At 35.8% G+C, this 14,403-nt stretch overlaps 1 protein-coding gene across 2 annotated transcripts in view; it reads left to right on the top strand.

Moving 5' to 3' along the window:
• Positions 1 to 9,888, top strand: part of PLCL1 (phospholipase C like 1 (inactive)) — a 308,629-nt gene extending 298,741 nt beyond the window's left edge. For both annotated transcript variants that reach the window (XM_074364217.1, XM_010971899.3), the window contains one exon: positions 8,189 to 9,888. In XM_074364217.1, coding sequence (XP_074220318.1) covers positions 8,189 to 8,371 — 183 coding nt within the window. In that variant the 3' untranslated portion in view covers positions 8,372 to 9,888. The remainder of the gene's footprint in view (positions 1 to 8,188) is intronic.
• Positions 9,889 to 14,403: the final 4,515 nt, after the last annotated feature.

Below are 14,403 nucleotides of genomic sequence, written 5' to 3'. Positions count from 1 at the left end.
TGACATATTGTGTATGTTTAAGATGTACAGTGTGATGATTTGATGTATGTATATATTATGAGATGGCTTCTGCAATAAGGTTAATTAACACATCCATTCACCTCACAGTTTCCTTTTTTTTATGGTGAGAAGTTTTCAGATCTACTCTCTTAGCAACTTTCAAGCATACAGAACAGTACTGTTAATGATAGTCACCATGCTGTATATTAGATCTGCAGAGCCTACTCATATTGTAACTGGAAGTTTGTACTCTTTTACCAGTGGCTTCACCCATTTCCCCCAATGCCCTGCCCGTGGTAACCATCAGTCTACTCTGTGTTTCTGTGAGTTGGGTTTTTTTAGATTCCACATACAGATGAGATCATCTGGTATTTGTCTTTCTCTATTTCCATTACCGTAGCTTTGTAACGTAGTTTGAAATCAAGGAGGGTGATGCCTCCAGTTCATTCTTCTCTGTCAGGATTGCTTTGGCTATTTGGGATCTTTTGTTCCATATGAATTTTAGGATTGTTTTTCTCTTCCTATGAAAAATGCCATTGGAATTTTGATAGGGATGACATTGAATCTGTAGATGGCTTTGGGTAGCATGAACACTTTAATAATCTTAATTCTTCTGATTCAAGAACACAGAATGTCTTCCCATTTATTTATGTCTTCTTTAATTTCTTTCATTAGTGTCTTATAGTTTTCAGTGTACACATATTTTACACCCTATGTTCAGTTTACTCCTAAGTATTTTATTATTTTGGTGCTGTTGTAAATAGGATTGTTTCATTTATTTCTTTTTCTGATAGTTTATTGTTAGTGTATAGAAATACAACTGATTTTTTGTATGTTGATTTTGTATCCTGCAGCTTTACTGAATTCATTTATTGATTCTAACAGTTTTTTGATAGAGTCTTTAGGGTTTTCTATATATAAGACCAGGTCATCATTTTACTTCTTCCTTTCTGATTTGGATATCTTTTATTTCTTTTTCTTGCCTAATTTCTCTGGCTAGGACTTCCGGTTCTAGGCTGAATAGAAATTGTGAGAGTGGGCACCCCTATCTTGTTCCTGATCTTAGAGGAAAAGCTTTCATCCTTTCACTGTTGAGTATGGTGTTACTTGTGGGCTTGTCATATATGGCCTTTATTATGCGGAGGTACATTCCTTCTGTACTCAGTTTGTTGAGAGATTTTATCTTGAAAAGATGTAGAATTTTGTCAAATGACTTCTATGCATTATTGAAAACATATAATTTTTACCTTTTATTCTATTAAAGTGATGCAATTGTTATTAGTGAGTAGCATTTAAATAATGTTAAACTACTTCATTTATACATAGTATTATGTATATGCATACAAGGACACAAAAGAAAGTGGTTTCCTTTATATTAAAAACTATTTTTTAAAAACATGATTAGTACAAAGATTTTCTGCTTAAGATGCAGTTAATTTCCATTTTGAGGTAAATAAGGTTCTTCATTCTTTCAACATTCAAGTTAGTCAAGACTTCTTAAAAATTAAAAAAAAAAAGACTTCTTAATGAGAAAAATACTGTAACAAAGCAGGATGGTATTTGAGAAACACTTATGGAAAAAGAAGGTCTTATTTTCCAGGTCTTAAAACATATGCTTTCAAATGTAACTTTCAAAAATAATTTTCATTATGATGCATTTTAATAGAGCATGACTTCATATTTGTAGAGCCTTTTTATGCTTATAAAACATGTCATTCTGCTTCATTCTGTAATGTTGTGTGGTCTTGTTGGCATTAAATAATTCTTAAAATTTCTTTGAAATATCATCTATATTTTGTAAATTATTCTTCCTTCAGAACTAAAATCTTAGGTATTAAAAATACTTACTTATGTTCTGTTTCCACAGTCTTTGGAGATTAGAGTTTATGACCAGTACTAAAATTTATCAGTTATAAAACTGATTTTAAAAATGAAACTTATGGATAGACCTGGAGATCATCATTCTCAGTGAAGTCAGCCAGGAAAAGAAAGAAAAATACCATATGATGTCACTCATATGTGGAGTCTAAAAAAAAAAAAAAAAAAAAGGACACTAATGAACTCATCTACAAAACAGAAACAGACTTGCAGACATAGTAAACAATCTTACGGCTACTGGGGAAAGAGGCTGGGAAAGGATAAACTTGGGAATTTGAGATTTACAAATATTAGCCACTATATATAAAACTAGGTTAAAAAATATTTCTTCTGTATAGCACAGGGAACTATGTTTGACATCTTTTAATAACCTTTAATAAAAAAAAAATAAAAAGGAATATATGTATGTATATGTATGACTGGGACATTGTGCTGCACCCCAGGAATTGATACATTGTAATTGACTGTACTTCAATTAAAAACATGAAACTTTATAAAAATTATAAAATCTAATGGCTCAGATAAAATGTCCAATATAATTCACTTTTTGTTCCTATAAAAATAAAATAGTTTAATTGCATTATGCAATAAAGATTTGAAGAGCAGTGTTTTTTCATTTGTTTTGAGTTCAGCATTTTAGAAGAATAACATAAAAAGCTCCATTAAGTCAATACTCTTAGACCAGAACTACTCTACTATTATTTATCCATATTTCTTGAATGTTCATAGAGTAAAAATTCAACTTCTTAAGTGACAAGTAAGATGAAGTTGAAATATTTGGTTGTCAAGATGTTGAAAAATAATAAATCTGAGTGTTGATAACATAATGCAATGAAAACTTCTATTTTTGTGCTATTAAGGTATTTTGTACATAATTCCCCTAATGGCTACATCTTTGTGCCTGTAACTCTTGCGAACATTGTGAATGCATTCCCTACATGGTGAGGCTTTCATTCTGGAGACCAAGAATCCCAGGCCATCTTTGTAGTTTTACTCAATATTCCAGCAATGTAATATCAAGAGAAATGTATCTGTCATGACATCAACACATCTTTGATTTTCTATTTTAATTTTCTCAAATGAAGGACATTGTAATAGTTGTTTCTACTTCTTGGAAGCAAGACGTTTAACATCTTAATACAGAGGTTCCCCAGTAGCATGCTTTTTGAACTATTAAGATGGTAGTGGTGCACAGCCCACCACAATATGTTCTTGTCCACCAAACAGTAGCGGGGACAGATAAAGAGGTGCTAATGCCACCATGAGGTCGGTCTGTGCAGACTTGCTGCAGGATTATCCAGGGGGTGACTCTAGCTATGGGTGTGGATGCTCACATGGAAAGAACTTCAGGGAAATCAGTCTGCCGTTGAGTGTGTGCTGAAAAATACCCACATAGCCTGCCTGGAGACAGAACTACCTTTGTTATGTGTGTCATTGTGTATATGTGAGGGCTTCTCCATCCCCAGAGTCTCGATTAGCTGTTTTAAATATTTGTGGTGTTCTCTGAGACAGCCCACACATTTCCTTCACATGTAACAAGGACACTGGTTATGATCTCCAACTCTTCGGTGCACTCGTATCGCTAGGGATAGTGCAGTTCATGGGAAAAATGGGCTTGAAAGGGCCATGGATGTCTCTTGTACGTTACTGTGCCGGATTGTAGCCAAAACTATTTTCAAACAATGGGGAGGAAACTGCAATTCTTAGTAAGAACAGAAATAACAAAAATTCTAAATGTCATTTTATGGATTATAAAATATATTGTTAATAAATAGCTGACAAATATATAACTAATAGATAACTCACATTTAGAATTCTAGCCCCTTTTATGGTTGTCATAGAATGGAATAATGTGTGCAAATTGGTTTACACTTAGTATCTCAAGTGTTCAATAAATGTTAGCTTCTGTTTAGTGTTGTGATCGCATTTTACTGTCAGTAATAATATATTAGCAGTAATAAAAATTGTTGGTAGTATTGTATACCAGTCCTATATACAATCTAAATTGCGTCAGATATTTCTTGATTTCTAGATAATATATTTTAACTGCAATTTAATGATGTTGGAAGGATTTGGTTATGAATGCTTAATGTCGCTTTTTAAAAAATCCATTAATCATTGCTAATTTTTAGATTCAGAATCTCTATAGCGATCTGATCTCTCTGTGGTTTTCTATGATTCCAAGTGTTACTCTCTGATGTGTTGGGATTTCCATGTGCTTTTACATTTGGAAGCCACACAACTGTGGAGGCTGAATTGGTGGTCATTGCTCTGGAGACTTTTGATAGCCCTGTTGCCCATCAGCATCCGTCTTCCTGAGATGCCCTCTGTCACTCTTACTTGTCTTTGAGTTAAAGGCGTCCTTCTCCCTTTCTTCCCCCTGAAGCATCTCTAATGCCAGAGGAGAGAAAATAAAATTCCCAGGAGATTTCTAGTATATTGAAACATTGGCAACTGCTTGACATTTCTTTCACATTGAGTGTTCAGTGGTCAGATTGTCCATTAATTTTACATCCCAGGCTATAACAATCCGGATTTATTTTTCCAAGAGATGTTGCAATTTATATACCACCAAGTGAAATGCATTCTCCTGGGCTTCTCTCCTTTCTCCTTCTCTCCCAAGACCTCTGTTTGAGGAGAATGTCTGAGCATATTCTTTAGAAAAGCCCCGTTGTCATACTCCTTAAATACATAATACACACCAGTATCTATAGGCGGCTTAACTGATCTGGAAACCTGATATATGCTGTGGGAAATGATACACAGGTCACAGATGTTTTGAGGGAGGAGATGTGACATACGCTGGCCAGTTAGGAGGCGTTTGAGAGGGAGTGTAACAGAGTAGAGAGAAAGAAGCTAGTTGGTCAGGGGAAATCTCTGCACATTTAATGGGGTAAAGTCTGCACCGAAAAGGAATGCCAAGATGAGGGTTGTCAACAATAACCTTCACCTTTACAGTTTTGCCTAGAATGAGTCTTTTCTGGTTCTGCCACCTTAATCAGGGGGACTCAAGGAGTTTAACCACAGAACAGAAAGATGATCTATATGCCTCCTTCTATAGAAAACAACATTTTCACATCAGTTTGTCAAAGTAAACTCTTCTTAGTTTAGTCTTTCATTTTTTCTGCTTCTATTAGTTAATAGTTTAATTTCTCTTCCAGTTTTTTTTTTTTTTTTCCTGCCTGCGCCATGTCACCAGGACATGTTGTCTCCTGGTTATCAGGAGATGATGTCGTTCAGTCTCTGCACTGGCACAAACTGGCTTCTCCAACTGGCCATTGTTTTCTAGAGAGACTGACTTCTATTTACCAGAACTGGCACAGGCTGGCATTTAGGCCTGGATGCCACCTCTCAGAACAGATGAGATGACATTCTGGCTGATTAATTAAACATGTTTCATAACCTGCTGCAGGAAAAGGGACGTGAGAGCATCATGCATTTGTAAGATCAAGCTTGATATTTTTGCATGTTTTGCTGCTCTCTTGCAATTAGGGAACATGGCAGTTTTGCTTCTGTTGTTTTAAAATGCTTGATGAAAATTTCAACACTAAAAGGGAGCACTTAAAAGTAATAATCTGAAAATGAGTGTGGGTATAACCTATTTCCTAATACAGTTTTTTTAGGAGAATCTTTGCATTTGAAAAGCAGTAGCAATATCCGCATCTCTGTAGAAACAGACTGTTGAAGGTGCATTTTAAACAAGTTAGTAAAATTTCTATTAAAATCCGCACAGCACCAAGATATTTATTTTAGTAATAGACTATGTTAATTGCTTTTCATATCATCTAATAGCCTAGTTTACTTGTGATTATTTAAGTCACAAACAGCTTTTCAACATATTTTCTTTAATCTTTAAAACTGTGAGGAAGGCAGAAGAATAGTTTCATCATTTTTACAGGTGAGCAAACGGCCCAGGGAGAAACTGCTGGAGCTAAAAGCAAAACTAAGATACTCTGACTTTTGCCCCTGCCAGCGTATCTTGGTGCAATCTTAACCTTCCTGACTTTCTAGATCCCATCTCTAAATTCTGTCAGACTGTGCCACCTGGGCAATGATTGCCTTTTTGTCTGTGTTGTTTCCATAGGTAACAGTGGCTCGGAGGCTTTAATGTGCTTTGTAGAGAGAGCACAGTTTGCCTTGAAGAGATGCCACATCATGTAGTGGTTAAGACGACAGAGTCTGGAGCCAGCTGCTGCACTTTGTTTAAACCCCAGCTCTACCACTTAGCAGCTGTGTGACTCTTGGAAAGGGGGTCACTAGGCTTCAGTTTTTTCACTATAAACTTAAAATAAGAAAAGTGCCACTTTCATGGGAGGTTGTGATAACTGAATAAAGAACATATGTAAAGCATGAAGAAGAATGCCCGCAGAGAGCAAGCACTTTATATGCTGTATTATTATTACTTAAGAATTGCATTTTTCAAAGTGGGCGTGACTTCATTTTTCAACGTCCAGAGGGGATTCAGTATGTTTATACTGTTCAGAACGGACTCCCTGCTGCTGGTGTAGTGAATATTTTTCCCTTGGAAAGTCCACCTCTATCTGAAAGAGTGTTCGTTCATTCTCTAGTCTCTGGTCTTAGTCTAAATTATAAATGTGGTGTGTGAAATAGGGCAGTGAACCAAGAGGCAGAAGACCTGGACTTTAATCCCAGCTCAGTCATAACCAGCTGGGACCTTGGGTCACTCCCTTCACCTCAGCAGGCTCAGCTCCTTTCTCCTTATGAGGAGGCTCGACTCTGCGACTTCCAGGACTGCTTCTAAACCCCCAATCCATGGCTGAGGTAAATGGGGGTAAGTTCACCTTAACAAAAATATCAAGCAAAGCCCTACTTATTCACCCGCCCCATATAGTTAAAGGCTATTATTAGAAAGATTTAGCATCATGATGTAAGATAGAATTGGCAAGTGCCTCTACAGATTTTAAGGAATGAAATATTCGAAGGCATTTTTTAAGTACAAGATTCCTCATACACTCTAAGGTAAAAGCATCCATCAAATTAAAGAGATAAAACATTGTATCACAAATTTATGATTACCTGGGAGGAAGGGAATAGGGAGGGATAAATTGGGAGTTTGGGATTTGCAGATACAAACTACTATGCACAGAAGAGATAAACAACAAGGTCCTACTGTATAGCACAGGGAGCTATATTCAGTGGCTTGTAGTAACCTGTAATGAAAAAGAATATGAAAAAAAATATATATATATAACTGAATCACTATGTTGTACACTGGAAATTAATACAACATTGTAAATCAGCTATACTTCCATTTTAAAAAGGGGGAGAAAAACAGTGTATCATGAAGTATCTCACATGAAATAGGTGACTTATGCCTTTTCGGAGTCTCTGCTTTGTAGAGGAACTCTCTAGCCCTGAATGTAACCTCCAGTTTCAAGGTCACGCTCTCAGGCATTGTCGTGAGAATGGAGAGGAGAGAGGCGGAACTGCTTCCTCTTTTGTCTGTACACAACAGGAACACGTGCTGGCTTCCCTGCACTGACTCCTTCAGGCCCCTGAACCAGCGTCAGAACACACACTCAATTATTATAACAGTGAACTAAAAAAGAAGAAAAATAATGGGGAAAGCCCTTTCTCAGGCACTGATGTAGCTGACAGCTGATGGTTCCCTGTGATCCTCATTTGCTTTCTGTTTTGATTGGCACGCTGGGTGTCTGGAGCCTCTTTCTCCATTAGCCAGATGGGAACATTGTCCTCGGGGTGATGGAGAAGACAGAAGGAATGTGGGTAGCTAGTACCTTATCAAAAGGCAGACTGCAGGGATAATCCAGTATGTAAAAAACCAGCTCACCAAGTAAAAGGGCATATGACTTACCTTACAGAAGGTATTTTGCTTTGTAAGCTCTTGTACACTGCGAGGGCTGATTTAATTTTCAGTTCATTTAGGAAGAGTGTCTTCCCTTGTTTTCTTCCAAGCCTAGGAATGCTGGGTTGGGTGGGACAGGAGCGTGCAGTGTAGCAGGTCTCAGACCCTGGTGATGGAAGGGCCTGACGAGGACAGCACATTCAGAGGAGGGTCCCCGGAGGCTTTCCCTACCATAGGGGTCTCCGGGGGCTGCTGGCAACCACAGAGTTCACTGGGTATGCTCAGGTTGAGGTCTTTGACTTAAAGAGCAAAGACCCTCAATAATGTGAGAAAAGGACGTTGGCCTAAACCCTGGAAAAGTGGGCTCTCTAGCCTGGGTCTGTTTCCTCACTGAGCAGGAGCGCAAGTGATAAAGAGAGATGGCATCAGGATATGCCTGGCCCATAACTTTCTTCTTTGGTGTCCATTTCTGCCTGTTTGCAGGGCCAAGGAGATCTGTTGAAGAATGCCAAGAATGAAGCTCTAGAAAACATGAAGCAGATCCAGCTGGCGTGCTTGTCGTGTGGACTTAGTAAAGCCCCCAGCAGCGGTGCCGAGGCCAAGAGCAAGCGCAGCCTGGAAGCCATAGAGGAGAAAGAGGGTGGCGAGGACAGTGGGAAGCTGTGACCCCCACGGCACCCACACCGTCACCCTTCCTTCCGGTCAAGGACTCTGGGTTTTCTTTCTTTATGCTTTTTAAGAAGTTCACCAAAAGACGCCCTCTATGGGGTGTTAGACATAAACAGATACTTTCACAATGTCAGTATTTTAATGTAGTTAATTTATCTAAGTTAAAACCTTCAGTAGCAGTGTTTTAAAATTCTGAGATATGTGTACATACTCACGTATGGAAGTGGGTGGAAGTGTGTGTGTGTGTGTGTGTGAGAGAGGGAGTGAGACAGAGACAGAGAGATGGAGAGACATAGACAGAGCAATAGACAGAGAGGAAGAGAGAGTGAAAGTGATTGAGAGAGATGGAGAGAGACAGAGAGAGAGTTCTTGTTAAAATCTATTCTGTGTTACATTATTCATTTAGTAAATTATTACTTTACCATTTTGGGACAAAATTGTTAATCTGAAATTCTAAAGAGCACTTACTATAACTTGTTGCTGTGTTTAACTTTACTTCTGTTTGTCATTTAATTTAGAAATCTTAACATGGCTTATTATTGAAGGAAACCAAATTTACCAACGCATAGATGTTTTAATAGATTAAATACAGATTAGACAAATTCCTAAGAATCACAGTAGAAATAAAAGTGAATGAAAGAGAAACAAATGATCAGAATTTCTGGGGAGATCAGCAAAGTCATATCTTCAGTTAGTGAACTCTTAAAAATACTTAATAAATAAAATCAATTTTTAGAAAGTTTTCTGTAGTTGTTTACTAAACAGATATGATTTCAGTGGAAAAGCTGATCATAGTTGAATTTACACGCACCCATGTGGTACTCTGAAACACACAGAGAACTCTGTTATAATTAAGATTTTGATGTGACAATAATATTCAGTTATGAAATTTCAAGGTTGAGATTTGTAAGAAGGTCTTATTCTTCCAAACTGGGAATCTAACATTTATAATAGACATAGGCAACTAGAGGGTTTTGGCTTTCATCGCATTTAATTTAGAGTACTACATTTAAATTTAAAAACATTGTCCAACCAATATCATATCATTCACCGTGAGCTGATATAAATTCTGTGGGTCAGGTAACATCTTTGTGATGATTTAAGAAGTAATTGATGCAAAATATCTATGGTATCAATTTAACACATGCAGAAAAAAACATATACCTAAAAGAAGCAAATGGCTAATTAGGGTACCTTTATAATTGCATCCAGATCACTTTTACCCTAATATCTTCATAAAGTACTTGAGTGTAATATGTTTGTTACCTCCAGCAGAACTAAATGTTCTATGGTTATGAAAATATATTTATTTAAAACATTGCTTTTATTTTGAAAAGCTTCTTAATTAATTTGATTAACAAATATGCTAATTTGGGGGAACCTAAGGAAGATCATTGTTGAAATTTTGGAAATATAAACATCTTCTATAGCTACTGTGTTAAGTTATTTCTGACTTCTTAACACTATTATGTTCATGTTGCACATTACTGAAAGAGTAAAGATATGAAACAACACTTTTATTGTTCTCTTTTATTGTGAATTAATTGATAAAGGAATGATCATGAAAATGAGTTATGATATCAAAAATATCTTACAGGGGGTGATATATCCATGGACCAGATAAGATGATATTTCTCCTTGAGTTTAAAACTGGCCGCTTGGAAAGGTAGATGAGCTCATTTTAAGGTAGGTTTCCAGTGCTACTACAATAGCCTGAGAAAATGTCTTTACCCTCCAGTATATTTAACCTGCATGGTAGAAGGAATGCAGGAATCTAAGCCCCGTATGATGGAAAAGAGGTGACACATACCGAAACAAAACCCTCCTTACATCAGCCAGTTTGCTGGTTTCGCCTGTGGACCTCTTCACCTCCCTGCATTCCATTCGGAGAAATCCATACCTTTCTTGGGGAGCAGAGAGGTGGGGAGACAAGATAAAGGGTGACAAACCCTCAAAGAATATTTATTCCTTTCTTTACTCTAGGGTCAAATCCAATCCTTGAGAGTGGCTTCCCTAATTTATTCCATGTGTCCTGGGGCTCCATGCACACTTAGGATCTACCCAGTTATTCTTTTTTTTTTTTTTTTTAACTCAATTATTCTTGAGAACATAATATGATTCCACCTCATCTAATGCTACTTCTGGTGTCAGCCACTTTCTGCTCCATTGCGTTGGGTATCCTTGCTAGACAGGGAGCGAGTTGTGGGGTGCAGAAGCTTTAGATTCTGAGAGTTGAGAAGCTGCAAAGGAAGAGGTCCCAATGACAGTTTTGCCTCTGGATGGAATAGCAAAATTAAACAAACCAACCTTTTTACATTATTACATTCTACAAGTGTCTTCTTTCCAGACTTAAACCATGGTAGAAAAAGCCCCCTTCTCTCCTCTTAGCTTTTGGTGATGCTAGAAAGTTTACGTGGTATATATTAATTCTGTTTTTATTTATTAATTTTTACATTACCCAGGGGATGTGAGATGGAGCTGGTAGGTTTTATCACTGACATTTTATAGGTGAGAAAGCCCAAGGCCACTGATATAGTAAATGAAGGAACTGACTTTGAATTCTGGTTTGTCTGATTTTATGTGCAAGAGTATTCAGTGATTTTGATTTTTAATTTAATTCTCAAATTTAATTCTCAAAAATGTAAACTCAACTATTAACTTTTTTCTTTATAACCGCAAATAAAAAGAACTTCATCCTATTTTCTTATAATAAAATATTAATGATCAATATAAAATGGCAAAAATAGAAAAATATATAAAAAAATAAAAATCACCCAGTTTTACATTTAGATTTATACCCCTTCAGACATTGTTTAGCATTTATACATGTACATAAATATGCTTTCATTTTTAATAAAAAATGAGATCATATTATATAAACTTCTTTGTAACAGGCTTTTTACAACAATAAAAGCACTACATCCTGGAAATCTTTCTTTGTCAGTAACGTACATGTACATTGGAGCTCTCAGCCTTTGGAATCTAGACCATAAATGACATATTTTATTTGGTCACTGAATCAAGGCTATGGAAAACTTGTCCAATTTAATTTCCTACCAGGAGTTTATGAAAATGCTCAAATCTTGGCTAATACTAAGTTTAATTTTTCTTATTTTCATCTTTGTCAATCTAGGTTAAATATCTTATTTCTCTTTCTCTTTGTTCTCTAGTGAGATTGAACACATATTAGTATATTCTTTGACTATAATAATCTCATAGAGATTGTCTTTGTTTTTGATCACTTTTGGGTGGGGTGGTATATTTTTATTTTTTTATTATTTATTTTTAAGAGGAATTTACTTAATAAGAATCTTAACCCTGTGTTTGTCATGTGTGTTGCTACTGTCCTTTGATGTATAAATCCCTAATTTAATCCAATTTATGATTTTTTTTCCTTTATGGTTAGTGTGAAGACATCTTTGCCCCTATGTCCATGAAAATATTCTCCTACATTACCTGTCAGTAGTTTTCTTGGTTTACTTTTCACTTCAAATCTGCAATCCCCTAAAATTGATTTTTGTGTATAGTGTAAGATAGAGGTCCAATTTCATTTCTCCCTAACATGGATAATCAGTTGACTGGGCCATTTATTGTGAAGACTGTCCTTTGTCCACAACTCTGTAGTGACACTCTTGTGAAAAATGAAGCACTCATACATCTGTGTGTCTATATCTGGAATCTCTATTTGATTCCATTGGTCTATGTCTGTTCAGGCAACATTACCATACTGTCTAAATTACTATAGCTTTATAACATTTTGATATCAGAGAGTGTAGGCTCCACTTTTCTTCTTTGACATTTTTTTTTTTTTTGGTTATTTTTGGCTCTTTGCATTTCCATATAAATTGTAGAATCAACTTGTCAATTTCTATCAGGCACCTGCTGGAATTCTGGTTGGTATTACATTGAATGTATGTATCATTTTGAGGAGTTCTGACATATTTACATTATTGATATTCCAATCTATTCACATGGTGTATTTTTCCATTTTAAGGTCTTATTTAATTTTTCTTAGTACAATTCTAGAGATTTTTGTGTAAACGTTTTGCACATCTTTCATTATATTTATTCCTAGGTATTTGATGTTTCTTATGCTGTCAGAAATAGTAACACTTTAAATTTTAAATTTCAAAATTGCTTATTTGTGGTATATAGAAAATACAGTTGACTGTTTTCTGATGGCCGTGTATAAAATGAACTTGCTAAACTCATTTGTTAATTTTAATTACCTATGTATTATTTTGGATTTTATGGGTATACAGTCATGTCATCTGCAAATAATAACAGTTTCACTTTTTCTTTCTGATCCTTATACATTTTATTTATGTTTTATTATTTAGTCCTCAAAACAATCTTAGAGATTAATATCATTATTATCCCCACTTTAGAAAGGGAAACTGAGGCTTAAAGATTGTTTAGTTGTCTATTGCTGCAAAACTCATCACCCCAAAGCCTATTGGGTTAAAAAATCACGAACATTTATTTTGTTCACAAATCTGCAGTTTAGGTAGGGTTCAACAGGGGTACCCACCTCTCCTCCACGCAGTGTCAGTGGGGATGATTTGAAGGCTAGGGGCTGGAATCATTTGAAGCCTTTTTCCTGCCTGTGGCTGGTGATGGATATTGACTGTTGGCTGAGACTTTAACTGGATGATCTACACGTAGCCTCTGCATGGGGCCTGGGCTTCCTTATAGCACAATGGCTGGATCCCAAAAGCAAGTGTCCCTTAAGAGAGTGAGGCATGGCGAAGCTGCATCACTTTTTATAACTTATAAGGCACACAGTGCCATTTCCACTACATCACATCATTGAAGCAGCCACAAAGGCATACACAGTATTAAGGATGGGTGGGACAGATTTCTACTTTTGTTGAGGTGTGGTAAGTCTCCAAAAGGGCATGTGAAACCAGAAATGTTACTCTTGCCATTTTCAGAAATTTTAATTTTCCACAGAGAAATTAAGTAATTTTCCCAAGGTCAAACGATAATAGTGAAGCAAGATTTCTTTTTTTCATAGAAATCATTTCTTCTTACATTTTATTGAGTATAAAAGAGATGCTATCTCAAATTTTCTTAAAAAGTTGTAAGTATGACCTTCCATGACTCTTGTGTTATGGTCATGTTCCTTTATGTTGTAGGATTTTTTTATTATAGTTTTTCATGTTACAAAATATTTTTATAAATTCATATGGATTGTATCTTGTGATTGGCTCTTGTAATATTTTATCCCCCAATTTTTTCCTCAAAAATGACATAAGTTTATTCTTGCTAGATTTGCTCACTTTTGCTTGGATGTTGTTAAAACCTTAAAATTTAAGTGAAGAACTAAATCTTTGATCTTAAGCCACAAGATCTGGTGTTATTTTGTGATCTAGTTATGTTAGGGGTAAGCACTCAAGACTTAGCAAAGCCTCAAGTGTTCTAATTCCTAATAAAAAGACAGCCTCATGGTAATAAAAGGGAAAGGCTTTTTACATGGTTTATTAATTTTATCCCAAATGGTGTGGTGTTTTGTTTTGCAACTTTCTTACATTTTGTGATAGGTTCTATAACCTCACTCATCTGTTGAGGAAACCTGGACATATTTCTTTGTCTGGGGGTCTCTACAAGTTACAGTTACTGGCTTTCAATTTGGTGACTTTTAATTCCACTGCTCTTTTTAGTAGTATCTTGTCAACAAGGTAAAGAAAACCAGAATAGAAAGTCATCCAAAATATGTTGAGGTCATATTTAAGCTTAAGCCCAAGAAAGTTCCAAAGATGCAATGCTGGGAATTTCTTTCTTCACATGTTTACATCATGGTGACCATGTTCCTGGCAGCCTGGTGGCTTTAGGTGTAAATGGACTTCTAGGCTCTAAATTTCTCCTAAATTCTTTAAATTTCCCCAGGCCCTAATTGAAATATATATTGGAATATGTTGGAATATATATGTTAGAATATATATATATATATATATATATATATATATATATATATATATATATATATATGAATGCATATTTTATATACATTTTGTTTGTTTGGTGAT

Source organism: Camelus bactrianus, chromosome 5, assembly GCF_048773025.1.
Source record: "Camelus bactrianus isolate YW-2024 breed Bactrian camel chromosome 5, ASM4877302v1, whole genome shotgun sequence".
Lineage (NCBI taxonomy): Eukaryota > Metazoa > Chordata > Mammalia > Artiodactyla > Camelidae > Camelus > Camelus bactrianus.
This window is presented reverse-complemented; position numbering and strand designations above follow the sequence as displayed.